A 14,399-nucleotide genomic window follows, 5' to 3' on the forward strand; every position below is an offset into this window, starting at 1 on the left:
TAGAGGAATCTGAGGTCACCTTTCAATATGGAGAGACAGAGAAAGCCCACGAGGGTGAGGGAGACTGCACTAACACTAACATTAACACTAACCATAACACTAACCTTAACACTGACACTAACACTAACACTGACACTAACACTGACACTGACACTAACCCTAACACTAACCCTAACACTAACCCTGACCCTGACCCTGACCCTGACCCTGACACTGACCCTGACACTAACACTAACCCTGACACTGACACTGACACTAACCCTGACACTAACCCTGACACTAACACTGACACTAACACTAACACTAACCCACATGGGTGAGCGAGACTCTGCTCTTATTGAAAGTGATGTGAACCTGAAAATGTGGCTCTGTGTCTCTCTAAGTCTCTGTGTCTGAGTCTCTGTGTCTCTCCAAGTCCCTGAGTTTCTGTTTCTTTGTCTCTTTGTCTCTGTGTCTCTGCATCTCTAGCTCAGCCCAGTCTCAGGCTGTGGGTGGAGTTGGTGATAGGTAACATGGTCGAACAGAGAGTTCGAGGAACAGAGGAAACTCAGTTATTAGTTCACCTTCTTTAATGTTGAACAGGCTGCACTGGGGATACTGGGATTAACTTTAACTGGTGATGTTCATACTGGTGACATTCAGGTTCTTCCTCAAACCCTGTCATCCTTCTTCTAGCTCACTCACTATGTCTCTCTCCCTACGTCTCTCTCCCCAAGTCTCTCTCTCCATGTCTCCCTACGTCTCTCTTCCCATGTCTCTCTCCCTACGTCTCTCCTGATGTCTCTCTCCCTACGTCTTTCTCCCTACGTCTTTCTCCCCATGTCTCCCTACGTCTTTCTCCCCATGTCTCCCTACGTCTCTCTCCCCATGTCTCCCTACGTCTCTCTCCCCATGTCTCCCTACGTCTCTCTCCCTATGTCTCTCTCGCCATGTCTCCCTACGTCTCTTTCCCCATGTCTCCCTACTTCTCTCTCCCCATGTCTCTCTCCCTACGCCTCTTTCCCTACGTCTCTCTCGCCATGTCTCCCTATGTCTCACTCCCTACGTCTCTTTCCCCATGTCTCTCTATGTCTCTCTCCCTATGTCTCTCCCCATGTCTCTCTCCTTACGTCTCTCTCCCCATGTCTCCCTACATCTCTCTCCCCGTTTCTCCCTACGTCTCTCTCCCTATGTCTCTTTCCCCATTTCTCTCTCCCTACGTCTCTCCCCATTTCTCTCTCCCTACGTCTCTCCCCATGTCTCTCTCCATACGTCTCTCTCCCCATCTCTCCCTACGTCTCTCTCCCCATGTCTCTCTACGTCTCTCTCCCCATGTCTCCCTACGTCTCTCTCCCTATGTCTCTCTCGCCATGTCTCCCTACGTCTCTTTCCCCATGTCTCCCTACTTCTCTCTCCCCATGTCTCTCTCCCTACGCCTCTTTCCCTACGTCTCTCTCGCCATGTCTCCCTATGTCTCACTCCCTACGTCTCTTTCCCCATGTCTCTCTATGTCTCTCTCCCCATGTCTCTCTCCATACGTCTCTCTCCCCATCTCTCCCTACGTCTCTCTCCCCATGTCTCCCTACATCTCTCTCCCCGTGTCTCCCTACGTCTCTCTCCCTACGTCTCTTTCCCCATGTCTCCCTACATCTCTATTCCCATGTCTCTCTCCCCATGTCTCTCTCCCTACGTCTCTCCCCATGTCTCTCTCCCTACATCTCTCTCCTCATGTCTCCCTACGTCTCTCTCCCCATGTCTCCCTACGTCTCTTTCCCCATGTCTCTCTCCCTACGTCTCTCTCCCCATGTCTCTCTCCCTACATCTCTCTCCTCATGTCTCCCTACGTCTCTCTCCCCATGTCTCCCTATGTCTCTCTCCCTATGTCTCTCTCCCTACGTCTTTCTCCCCATGTCTCCCTACGTCTCTTTCCCCATGTCTCCCTATGTCTCTCTCCCTATGTCTCTCTCCCTACGTCTTTCTCCCCATGTCTCCCTACGTCTCTCTCCCCATGTCTCCCTATGTCTCTCTCCCCATGTCTCCCTACATCTATTTCCCTATGTCTCTCTCCCCATGTCTCCCTACGTCTCTCTCCCCATGTCTCCCTACGTCTCTTTCCCCATGTCTCCCTATGTCTCTCTCCCTACGTCTCTCTCCCTACGTCTTTCTCCCCATGTCTCCCTACGTCTCTTTCCCCATGTCTCCCTATGTCTCTCTCCCTACGTCTCTCTCCCTACGTCTTTCTCCCCATGTCTCCCTATGTCTCTCTCCCCATGTCTCCCTATGTCTCTCTCCCCATGTCTCCCTATGTCTCTTTCCCCATGTCTCCCTACTTCTCTCTCCCTACGCCTCTTTCCCTACATCTCTCTCGCCATGTCTCCCTATGTCTCACCCCCTACGTCTCTTTCCCCATGTCTCTCTACGTCTCTCTCCCTATGTCTCTCCCCATGTCTCTCTCCCTACATCTCTCTCTCTACGTCTCTCTCCCTACGTCTCTCTCCCCATGTCTCTCTCCCTACATCCCAGTGTGTACCAAACAGCTCTTTAAACCAACTGTTTACGCACTATTACCGTGTCTAACAATGACTGTTAATCCTACAGTGATGTTGCTCATCATGTCTCTCTAATTTACAGTTGGTCATTAGTCAGTGTCCAACAAGAACTCAGCTGAACTGAATTAGAACTGAGAAATTATTATATAATGCTGCTAGATTTATTCCTGGGATAGTAGCTGGATACATATTGACTAGACAGATATTTATATATATATATTTACTAGATATATATTTCATTATAGCTGCTATTTAAAAAATCATTTTAATTTGAACTCTCTCTCTCTCTCTTTCTTTCTCCCTCTCTATAAAATCCCCTCTCCCTCTACAAAACCTCCTCTCTCTCTGTCTCTCTCTCTTTTCAGCACTGCTTCAGGTGAGGAAAGTGTCTGTGCAGCTACAGGTTAGCTTTCGTCGTTGGGATGGACTGAGCATGCTCAGAGTGCTCACTGCTACCTTGGATACCACTGAGGACAGGTGACATAATAACATAACATAACAATCATGACAATGATACAAGAAACTGTGAAACATGCAGCTAACCCTCACAAATCTACCTTTTGACATGATTTATCTTAAATCTAATCTTAACTTTAACCATGTAGACCTATAACCATTATAACTCTTATGACCATGATATATGGAGCATGTCATGTTAGGTTGTGCTGCTTTGTTTATGCTCCATGCTGTGTTGACAATGAGTTAACAAAGTACAAAATAATATCACTGGTGTTTTAACATCACTGGTGTTTTAATATTACAAGCGTTTTATTATTTTTTTCTGTTGTTTTAATTTTACTGGTGTTCTATTTTCTGGTGTTTTACTTTTCTGGTGTTTTGATATTACTGGTGTTTTTTCTGGTGTTTTAATTTTACTGGTGTTTGTCATTTGACACAGCTGACAGTCACTGTACATGTGACACTTGTAATGTTTGTACGTTAATGGCTTCCTGCACTCTCTCTTGCTCTTTCACTCCTGCGTGCTGCCTTTTTGCAGTCAGCTGTACTGCTGCCACCTACTGGTGGTGTGAAATCATTAGGGTTCACACACATAGTGTGGGAACCCTATTGTAATTTATTTTATTATTCTTTATTTAAACTAATTACATCTGTCATTACAACAACACTCAACACAAACACGACTGACAATCACTGTACATTTGTGTGTGTGTTCATGTATGTGTGTGTTCGTGTGTGTTCATTTGTGTGTGTTCGTTTGTGTGTGTGTGTTTGTGTGTTAATGTGTGTGTTAATGTGTGTGTGGGTGTGTGTTCATTTGTGTTTGTGTGTGTGTGTGTGTGTTCGTGTGTGTGTTCATGTGTGGATGTGTATGTTTGCATGTGTGTGTTGATGTGTATGTTCATATGTGTGTGTATGTTTGTGTGTATGTGTGTGTGTGTGTGTGTGCTCATGTGTATGTTCATGTGTGTGTGTTCATGTGTATGTTCATATGTGTGTGTGTGTATGTTTGTGTGTGTGTGTGTGTGTGTTCATGTGAATGTTCATGTGTGTGTGTTTGTGTGTGTGTGTGTGTGTGTGTGTATGTTTGAGTGTGTGTGTGTGTTCGTGTGTGTATGTTCATATATGTGTGTGTGTGTGTTTGTGTTTGTGTGTGTTTGTGTGTGTGTGTGTGTGTGTGTGTGTGTGTGTGTGTGTGCATGTTCATATGTGTGTGTTTGTGTGTGTGTGTGTGTGTATGTTTATGTGTGTGTTCGTGTGTGTGTGTGTTTGTGTGTAGTTCCCAGGTTCTGTCCTCCATCAGTGTCTCTGTGCTCCTACACAATTTGGGCCAGACGACTGCAGCACTGACTCTGAGGGGCCGAGCAATAGAGGCACTAAGAGAGAGAGAGAAGCAGGAACAACTCATCCTGCGTGCACTGTGAGTGTGTGTTGGTGTGTGTGTGTGAGTGTGTGAGTGTGTGTTTGTGTGTGTGTGTGTGTGTGTGTGTGTGTGTGTGTATGTGTGTGTGTGTGTGTGTGTGTATATGTGTGCGTGTGCGTGTGTGTGTATAATCTTATGTGTGTGTTATAGGGAGTACAGACAGGATGTGAAGGACCAGCTGATGTACAGTCAGTGGTTACAAATGACAAAACTGATCTTCAACAAGATTTGCACACAAACATATGTGAGTCTCTTCCTCTCTCATGCACACAATCTGCTCTCACATAGTTTACAACTTACATACAAACAGTGTTAACATTCATGTTTCAATTCTTGTTTTTCTTTTGTATTGTATTATTTTGTATTTTGAATTAATACACTGACTCTTGAAACGCCACACTTCAATATGAACTGTATGTCAAAGTAGTAAAATCTGTCTCTCTCTGTCTCTCTCTTTCTCTCTCTCTCTCTCTGCCTCTCTCTGTGTCTCTTTCTCTGTCTGTCTCTGTCTCTCTCTCTGTCTGTCTCTGTCTATCTCTCTGTTAGTCTTTCTCTGATATTGACGCTGTTCTGATGTACACAATGAAGAATGGCTACTACAGAAGACTGTCTCTCTGCTAAAGATCTTACACACGCGCACATGCACGCACACACACACACACCAATACACATGCACACCCACGCACACACACACACACACATGCACACACACACACACACGCATGCACACACACACACACACACCAACACACACGCACAAACGCACACACACACACACACACACACACGCACACACACACCAACACACACGCACACACACACACACACCAACACACACGCACGCACACACACACGAAACGCACAGGAAAGCAACATATAAATGGATGCATCTACTTAAGCCCGTTAGTTTGGTCTGTAAATCCTGAGGGCGAACAGACTGTAGATATGAGTGGATGTTGCATCTTCTTTTGTTCACATTGACCAATATGATTGACAGTGGAGTCGGTATGTATCATACACACAGTATCACCTGCCACACCTGCCCACATTCATTAATGTCACGCCCACATTCATTAATGTCACGCCCCATCTCTGAATACACGAATCAAACACAACACAACAAAACACTCTAATATAATCATACATTCTAATATAATAATACATTCTAATATAATTATACATTCTAATATAATAATACATTCTAATATAATCATACATTTTAAGTAATAATACATTCTCTTAGTAACCCTTGACCTGCAAACCTGTGCCTCTATTTCCATCCATCAAATACTGGAATGAAAAACTTTTATTCATAGCAAAAATATTTTAACAATTTAGCAAAACTGCTGACCATGTTGTGTTAGTTAGCTAAATGAATTACTAATTAATTTATAAATGAATTGATAACCTTTAATGAAGCATCTTAGCCATAGCCTTCATATTTTTTCTTTTAGCGAATGGTGGCATTCCTATTATAAAATTTAATGTGACATGACAAATAATATTTATATTATAGTACAATATAATAAATATGTATTTAGTGCCATTCCAAACAAAGTAAATACAAATTAAACACTGTACTTAGTGTATCATAGCTAGTACCGTAGGTTAGAGATGCTTATACTTAAAAGTACAAAATAAAATCTTAGTATCACACAATAATAAGTAACAAATAATACCAAACAATACATCCTAGATTTTCAGTATAATAGTATAGTAAAGTAAAGTAGTATATATATATATATATATATATATATATATATATATATATATATATATATATATATATAGCTGCTGGATGTTCACTAGTAGTATCAGCTGTCAATCAATACTGCCAATTGTAAATCACCTTATTGCCACAATCCTATTATATAAACCTATTCATTGTACTTATTACTATAAATTACTTATTAACATGAGGGGACCTTATAGAATTGGCATAACTGTGCCCCCAAATTATTAAATTAGATTTTTAGATATTATTTGAAGTTAAAGTTTATGGTCTGAGCTGTTCACTTACTTGAGAATGGGTGGTGGTTAAAAGTTGTACATGCTGTTAGCCACTAGAGGGCGTAAAAAACATGGTGGTTTCACCCACTGTCGTTCAGTCCTCTTGTACAATACAGTGTATTCATGCCATATTTGTTAATGATGTCATGCAAAGGGAATATGTGTTAGTGATGTCATGTACATGGTATGTGTGTTAGTGATGTCAATATTTAAAAAAACTGTCTTTTACTGTAATCTACTCATTTTACATACACCACACATCTGACAACTGCACATACAAGTAGCATGAAATAGTACTAGAAGAAAACTCATAGCATTGAAAATATTGCAGTAATCTGGTGATTTAGAACTGCCTCAACCCTCTAATAATAGTCACTAACTCAATAAAGGCACCTGAGGTGTTTAACTGGATGAATTTAAACATCTGGTATCACACTTCAACACTCAGTAACCACAGTAACCACAGTGACTGTACCTCAACACTCTTCCACAGTGACCATACCTCGACACTCTTCCACAGTAACCACAGTAACCACAGTGACCATACCTCGACACTCTTCCACAGTAACCACAGTAACCACAGTGACCATACCTCGACACTCTTCCACAGTAACCACATTGACCATACCTCAACACTCTTCCACAGTAACCACAGTAACCACAGTGACCCTACCTCGACACTCTTCCACAGTAACCGCAGTAACCATACCTCAACACTGTTCCACAGTAACCACATTGACCATACCTCAACACTTTTCCACAGTGACCATACCTCAACACTCTTCCACAGTAACCACAGTGACCATACCTCGACACTCTTCCACAGTAACCATACCTCAACACTCTTCCACAGTAACCACAGTGACCATACCTCGACACTCTTCCACAGTAACCATACCTCGACACTCTTCCACAGTAACCACATTGACCATACCTCAACACTCTTCCACAGTAACCACAGTGACCATACCTCAACACTCTTCCACAGTGACCATACCTCGACACTCTTCCACAGTAACCACAGTAACCATACCTCAACACTGTTCCACAGTAACCACATTGACCATACCTCAACACTCTTCCAGTGACCATACCTCGACACTCTTCCACAGTAACCACAGTAACCATACCTCAACACTGTTCCACAGTAACTACAGTAACCACATTGACCATACCTCGACACTCTTCCACAGTAACCACAGTAACCATACCTCAACACTCTTCCACAGTAACCACAGTGACCATACCTCAACACTCTTCCACAATAACCACAGTAACCATACCTCAACACTGTTCCACAGTAACCACATTGACCATACCTCAACACTCTTCCACAGTAACCACAGTAACCATACCTCAACACTCTTCCACAGTAACCACAGTGACCATACCTCGACACTCTTCCACAGTACACAGTAACCATACCTCAACACTCTTCCACAGTAACCACAGTGACCATACCTCGACACTCTTCCACAGTAACCACAGTGACCATACCTCGACACTCTTCCACAGTAACCACAGTGACCATACCTCGACACTCTTCCACAGTAACCACTGTACCTGTAAGTGTTGACCACAGTGTCATACCTCCCCTGTCCAGCCCTTTACAAGCGGCTCCCTCTAAGATGCATGTTGCTGAATTGTTGGTCAGTATTCCGGTGTATAAGACAGCCGGTATCTTTGGGTAGAGGTTTCTGGACACGCTCTCCAGCCTCTTATTCCTAATTACACTGTTACTCTTTTGTTCCCACCCAAACTGGCAGGTACAGGAAGATGTATTAGGGTTGGGGTGGGCGTTAGGGTTAGGGTTAGGGTTGTGAATGGGGTTAGGGTTGGGGTTGTGAATGGGGTTAGGGTTGGGGTTAGGGTTGGGGTTGGGGTTGTGAATGGGGTTAGGGTTGGGGTTGTGAATGGGATTAGGGTTGGGGTTGGGGTTGTGAATGGGGTTAGGGTTGGGGTTAGGGTTGTGAATGGGGTTGGGGTTGTGAATGGGGTTGGGGTTGGCGTTAGGGTTGGGGTTGGGGTTGTGAATGGGGTTAGGGTTGTGCCAATATTGCACTGTGTGGTGCGTTGTTGTGTTGTATGTTCAGGGACATTGATCATTGTTAATATTGTACAGTTATGAACACACATGATGTAATTAGTAAATGTGATTTTGAAGAAATTTGAAGAATATTATTCCCAGCTTGTTTTTGTTGTTGTTTTTGAGGGGGTCGGGGGTGGATAACAGAAGCTATTCATGATCCCTGGACCAACCTCTAACTCGCCACTAGGGGGAAGCACTAACACACTAATCTGTCTGCAGGCCACATAGTGGCTGTGTTGTGTGGGCCTGTGTGTAATAAGGGGACATGCCAAGACTGGCAGTTTAGTGAAACAATGAATGTGTGTGTAGAAGGTGGTGTAGACTGCCCTGTGCATTCAACAAAAAAAGTAAACATTAAAATTTATTTTGTGCATTAAACAAAAAATGTAAAGAAAAATATAAGCAAAAAAACAGACAGCAGACGAATGCACACAGATAGGCAAAAGGTCATTGAAATATAAAGACTAAAACACCCAGTTAATCATTATTTGATGTTCTATCACAATAGCAATAGGTTTTGGGGTGTTTTTGAATTTGTTGCGACCTTACAAGCATTTGGAGGGAAAGGAGAAGAGACGGAAGATAAAACCAGACTGTAAAACACAAACGATGAAGGTTAGGGTTAGGGGTTCAGACTGCAGCCCCAGTCAGGTCCTCTACAGTGAATGTGTTTACATTCTGATCATTATAGGATTTCTGCAGTTATCTGATTATTCTAATGGTCATGTAAACTTAAATGTCTTAGATCGGACTAAGGCCTAAAAATCCTAAATATGAAATGTGATCTGATGAGATCCTAAATATGAAATGAGAACTGGACTGTAGCTCATCACATATCTTAGCACATGTATTTTGATTCATTATTCTGAGTTGTTTTGTTCAATTTGTGCATGCACACTAATGCAACAGGAAACTGAATTAAATGTAGCACCAGATGCTGAAAAAAGTTTGTCTCCATCTTTGTATCAATATAGAGAAATCTGTATCGGCAGCACTAACCCTAACTCCAACCCTATAACCCTAACTCCAACCCTATAACCCAAATAAACCTACAGATCCATATTTGACAGTAAAGTAGGTCCATGTTTACAGTGTCAGGAAGTTTGAAGTCAATGTCACGTCATTCTGCACAATTATTGGCTGGTTACAAAGTAGAAATACACTCATTACTTGACTCATGTAAACCTGGAGTTTTCCCATTGTCTGATTACCCAAATGCATGTAAACACATTGATCAGATTAGTGACAATCGGATTTTCTGCAGTTATCACATTAAGTGCATGTAAACAGTGGTCTTGAGGAGAAGCTGAAACCCTGGAAATGAAAGGGTTGTATGTGAGTTCAGGCTCCACTAGGGTAGGGTTAGGATAGGGTAAGGGTAGGATAGGGTGAGGTTAGGGTTAGCACTCAGCTGAATGAATGTCAACGATTAAATAAAGAATGAAACTAATTTAAAACTAGATGCTCCCATGGCCTACTTTGCAATTCTGCCCATTAGTATTTTAAATAAGCACTGATGCTTAGACGTATGCTATTTACTAACCCTCAAACATTTTCAAGTGGTATCTATAAAACATATGCACCCACAAACACACTGTTCCACACACTCTCATACTGCTTCTCTCTCCTGACACACACAACCCTTTTTCATTCACCCAGTTTCTCTCTCGCACACTCACTCAAAACAGATTGTGTAAGAACCAAACAATTTTCTCACAGACAGGAAGTGATGTGGGTCCTGTTGTTTCCATGGAGATGGATGTAGTTGCTTAGATACTGTCACTCTAGCCTTTCTCTGTCTCTGTATGTCTCACAGTGACACTGAAGTTATTTTTGCAGTTTGTTTTTCACAGGTATGCAAATATAGAGGACATTGGACTGTCATATGTAATGTTTTAGTAAAATTGAAACAGTGGAATTACTACAGATGTGTTTTTACTGACTCTCATGGATTTTGTATGTTTTAGTAACGTGTGTGAGAGAGAGAGAGAGCACTGAGAGTGTATGTGTAAGACATTGTCAGTGGCTGCACGTGTGTGTGTGTGTGTGTGTGTGTGTGTGTGTGTGTGTGTGTATACACATGTACACACAAGAACACACAATCACAAACACTTATACACATAATCACATGCAGATTCACACACCCACATAGGTGTACACATCCACACACAAGTTCACTGCTGCTCTTAACATGACACTGTGAGTACGCCGATCATATAGCACTAAAAAATGAGAGGCAGAGAGACACACAGAGACAGGCAGAGGGAGACGAGGAAGATGGATAGAGAGAGACTGGAGAACAACACAGAGAAAGAGACAGAAGAGACAAAGACAGGGTGGAAGACAGAGAGACAGAGATAGAGACAGTAGGTGGGAGACAGAGGGAGACAGAGGGCTTGGAGCAGAGGAATACCCACTGCACTACTGTGTGACTGGATTCTTAATGGAGAAGAGCGAGGGAGAAAAAGGGGAGTGAAATGGAAGGGAAGAGTTAGAGGGAGAGGATGATAGAAGTAGAGAAAGGAGGAGTATAGAGAGATGAGAGAGGAGGATGGTGATAGAGGGAGAGAGGAGGATAGTGATTGAGGCATGAGGAGAAATGGTGATAGAGGGAGAGAGAGGTGGATGCTAGAGGGATGATAGGGGGTTGATGGGTGATGATAGGAGGATGAGAGGAGGATGATGGGGAGGTCTGCTATCTGTTTAATCTGTGGAGAAATCTGAAGAATCTGAACAAAAGCCTCAATACATGAAGAGGAGTGTGTGTGTGTGTGTGTGTGTGTGTGTGTGTGTGTGTGTGTGTGTGTGTGTGTGTGTGTGTGTGTGTGTGTGTGTGTGTGTGTGTGTGTGTGTGTGTGATGCAGTAAAAGGCAGGTTAGGGTTATTGTACTTTTAGTCATCCTATTGATGGCACTGCATAGTATTAAGCATAATTACTTGTCAATCATATATAGTTTAAACTTGATTTTTTGCTACTTGAAACTGTGTGGCTTCATCTGTTTGCTCTACTAAAGGAACCCCATGCAAAGGCCACAGGTGGTGTGAAAGTGTGTTAAGAGCAGGTGTAACAAAGGAACACACCCTACCCAGAGTCACCAACCCTAACTCACTAACCCAGAACTTGAACTCACGTTGGAAAGGAGGGAAGCTACCTGCACCAGCAACCTGACCACCATTTAACCATCCTAACCATCGGACACCTTCAGAGAGGGGAAGGAGCTCTGTCACACTGCCTTCACCTCTGGGGGGCGCACCAGTACATAATACTGCCACACACAACTGCCCTTTCCAATAAGGCCACGCCCATGCCTTTCATCAAGGCCATGCCCATGACCCTCATCAGAGCCACGTCCATGCCCCTCATCAGAGCCATGCCCATGCCCCTCATCAGAGCCACGCCCATGACCCTCATCAGAACCACGCCCATGACCCTCATCAGAGCCACGCCCATGACCCTCATCAGAGCCACGCCCATGACCCTCATCAGAACCACGCCCATGACCCTCATCAGAGCCACGCCCATGACCCTCATCAGAGCCACGCCCATGCATGGGTTCCTAGTGCACTACTACAGTAGTGGGTGCCTAGTGCACTACTACAGTAGTGGGTTCCTAGTGCACTACTACAGTAGTGGGTTCCTAGTGCACTACTACAGTAGTGGGTTCCTAGCGCACTACTACAGTAGTGGGTGCCTAGTGCACTACTACAGTAGTGGGTTCCTAGCGCACTACTACAGTAGTGGGTGCCTAGTGCACTACTACAGTAGTGGGTTCCTAGTGAACTACTACAGTAGTGGGTTCCTAGCGCACTAATTATTTGGGCCCCTAATTATCTGGTTGATCTTCACCCATATGTACCAGCTCGTTCTCTTAGATCGAGTGATTTGAATTCACTGACTGTTCCACGTTCTCGCTTAAAGACTCGTGGAGATCGAGCTTTTGCGGTCATTGTTCCCAAACTGTGGAATGCACTCCCCCTGTCTTTAAGATTGGCTGTGTCTGTGGAATCTTTTAAAAAGCAATTAAAGACCTACCTGTTTAAACAGGCATTTGGATAAATGGACCAGACAGAAACGCATTATGTCTTCGTGAATTGTGTTGTTTTATTTATATATTGTGTGGTGTTTTAGTTGTATTTTCTGTATGTAAAGCACTTTGTGGCCTTTGTCTGAGAAAAGTGCTATATAAATAAATTTTACTTACTTTTACTTACTTACTGCAGTAGTGGGTTCCTAGTGCACTACTGCAGTAGTGGGTTCCTAGCGCACTACTACAGTAGTGGGTTCCTAGTGCACTACTACAGTAGTGGGTTCCTAGCGCACTACTACAGTAGTGGGTTCCTAGTGCACTACTACAGTAGTGGGTTCCTAGCGCACTACTACAGTAGTGGGTTCCTAGTGCACTACTACAGTAGTGGGTTCCTAGTGCACTACTACAGTAATATTGGTGAATTTGTGTTGATTTGGTAATATTGGTGAATTTGTGTTGATTTTGTAATATTGGTGAATTTGTGTTGATTTGGTAATATTGGTGAATTTGTGTTGATTTTGTAATTTTGGTGAATTTGTGTTGATTTGGTAATATTGGTGAATTTGTGTTGACTTGGTAATGATAGGGGGTCCAGATCTTTAGGTGGGAGGAGTGAATACGGGTCTCTGACCAGCCTCTCAAAACACTTCATAGCACTATAAGTGTTATGGAACAACAGTCATTTAGTCAGGCAGAAGCCGATGTCTCTGGTGAGGGGACAGTGGTGGACATCTTCAAGCATTCAAGAGCAACAGTCTATGCTAGAGACAGAGTGTGGAGATCACTACAGTTCCACAGCACAGTTCCTGAAAACACGACTACCTATTCTGTCCTGCATCTGTGTTCACTGTCTGAATGCTTTACTGACATCTCACTCAGTAAACAGTGGCAGATTACATTCCTCATTAGCTTTGGCTTGGCTAACACTAACGCCGGATTGTTGACTTATGTCAGCACTAATGCTGAAAGGTGTTAGGGGTAAAGGTGTTAGGCTGGGTAGTGTTAGGGGTAAAGGTGTTAGGCTGGGTAGTGTTAGGGGTAAAGGTGTTAGGCTGGGTAGTGTTAGGGGTAAAGGTGTTAGGCTGGGTAGTGTTAGGGGTAAAGGTGTTAGGCTGGGTAGTGTTAACATGGACAAGAGTAAAAGGAAAAAATATATTGAGCAATTAAATAATGATAATTTAAATAAAACAAGATAAAGATAATATACATAAGACAATTAATAAGATAATGAATGAAGACAGGCCCTTTGTCAGCTGTATTCAGTAATTGCTTCTAGGTTCAGTAAGAAACATGTCACGCCTGGCCCCACGCCAGCACTCACTCATGTCTTTGTTTTCGTCTTCCATGTGCCACTGTGTTTTGGTTTTGTTTCCATGTTTTATTGTTTGTAACTCCGCCCTTCGTTATTGTTTGTAACTCCGCCCTTCGTTATTGTTTGTAACTCCGCCCTTCGTTATTGTTTTCATGTGTGTCTCCTAGTTTCCTTGTTGGTCTGAGTATTGGTTTTCAGCGTTTGTTGGCTGTGCATTGTTTGTGTTACAGCCTCTGTGTTTTCTAGCCTGTGTGCAGTTGTTCTTGGAGCCCTGCGTTAGGGTTAGGGTTGTATGTACTAAAATTACCCAATGTACCCAAGATTTTGTTTGATCTTATCCTTCTGTTTTCATCCTGTTCCCTCATGTTAATTTTCTTTCTGTTTTTGACAGCCCTTGTAATCTGACCTTGGACCATTTTCACGATTCTGATTATGGGTTTGCCCTTAATAAATCTTGTTCTCCTCCACAAATGCGTCCACCTGACAATTTCTTAATGCCTTCAGCATTACAAAAAATAGGTTAGGATTCAGTTCCAAGATTGTCTAGTAA

At 43.1% G+C, this 14,399-nt stretch overlaps 1 protein-coding gene across 1 annotated transcript in view; it reads left to right on the forward strand.

The window, feature by feature from the left end:
* LOC143487730 (circularly permutated Ras protein 1-like) overlaps positions 1-6,127 on the forward strand; it is a 27,867-nt gene extending 21,740 nt beyond the window's left edge. The window contains exons 13-17 of the mRNA XM_076986850.1: positions 1-54; positions 2,894-3,005; positions 4,267-4,407; positions 4,561-4,654; positions 4,957-6,127. The exon at positions 1-54 is cut by the window's left edge and continues 59 nt beyond it. Coding sequence (XP_076842965.1) covers positions 1-54; positions 2,894-3,005; positions 4,267-4,407; positions 4,561-4,654; positions 4,957-5,031 — 476 coding nt within the window. The 3' untranslated portion in view covers positions 5,032-6,127. The remainder of the gene's footprint in view (positions 55-2,893; positions 3,006-4,266; positions 4,408-4,560; positions 4,655-4,956) is intronic.
* The last annotated feature ends 8,272 nt before the right edge of the window (positions 6,128-14,399 follow it).

The sequence above is a fragment of the Brachyhypopomus gauderio genome, unplaced genomic scaffold (assembly GCF_052324685.1).
Source record: "Brachyhypopomus gauderio isolate BG-103 unplaced genomic scaffold, BGAUD_0.2 sc49, whole genome shotgun sequence".
Classification (NCBI taxonomy): Eukaryota; Metazoa; Chordata; class Actinopteri; order Gymnotiformes; family Hypopomidae; genus Brachyhypopomus; species Brachyhypopomus gauderio.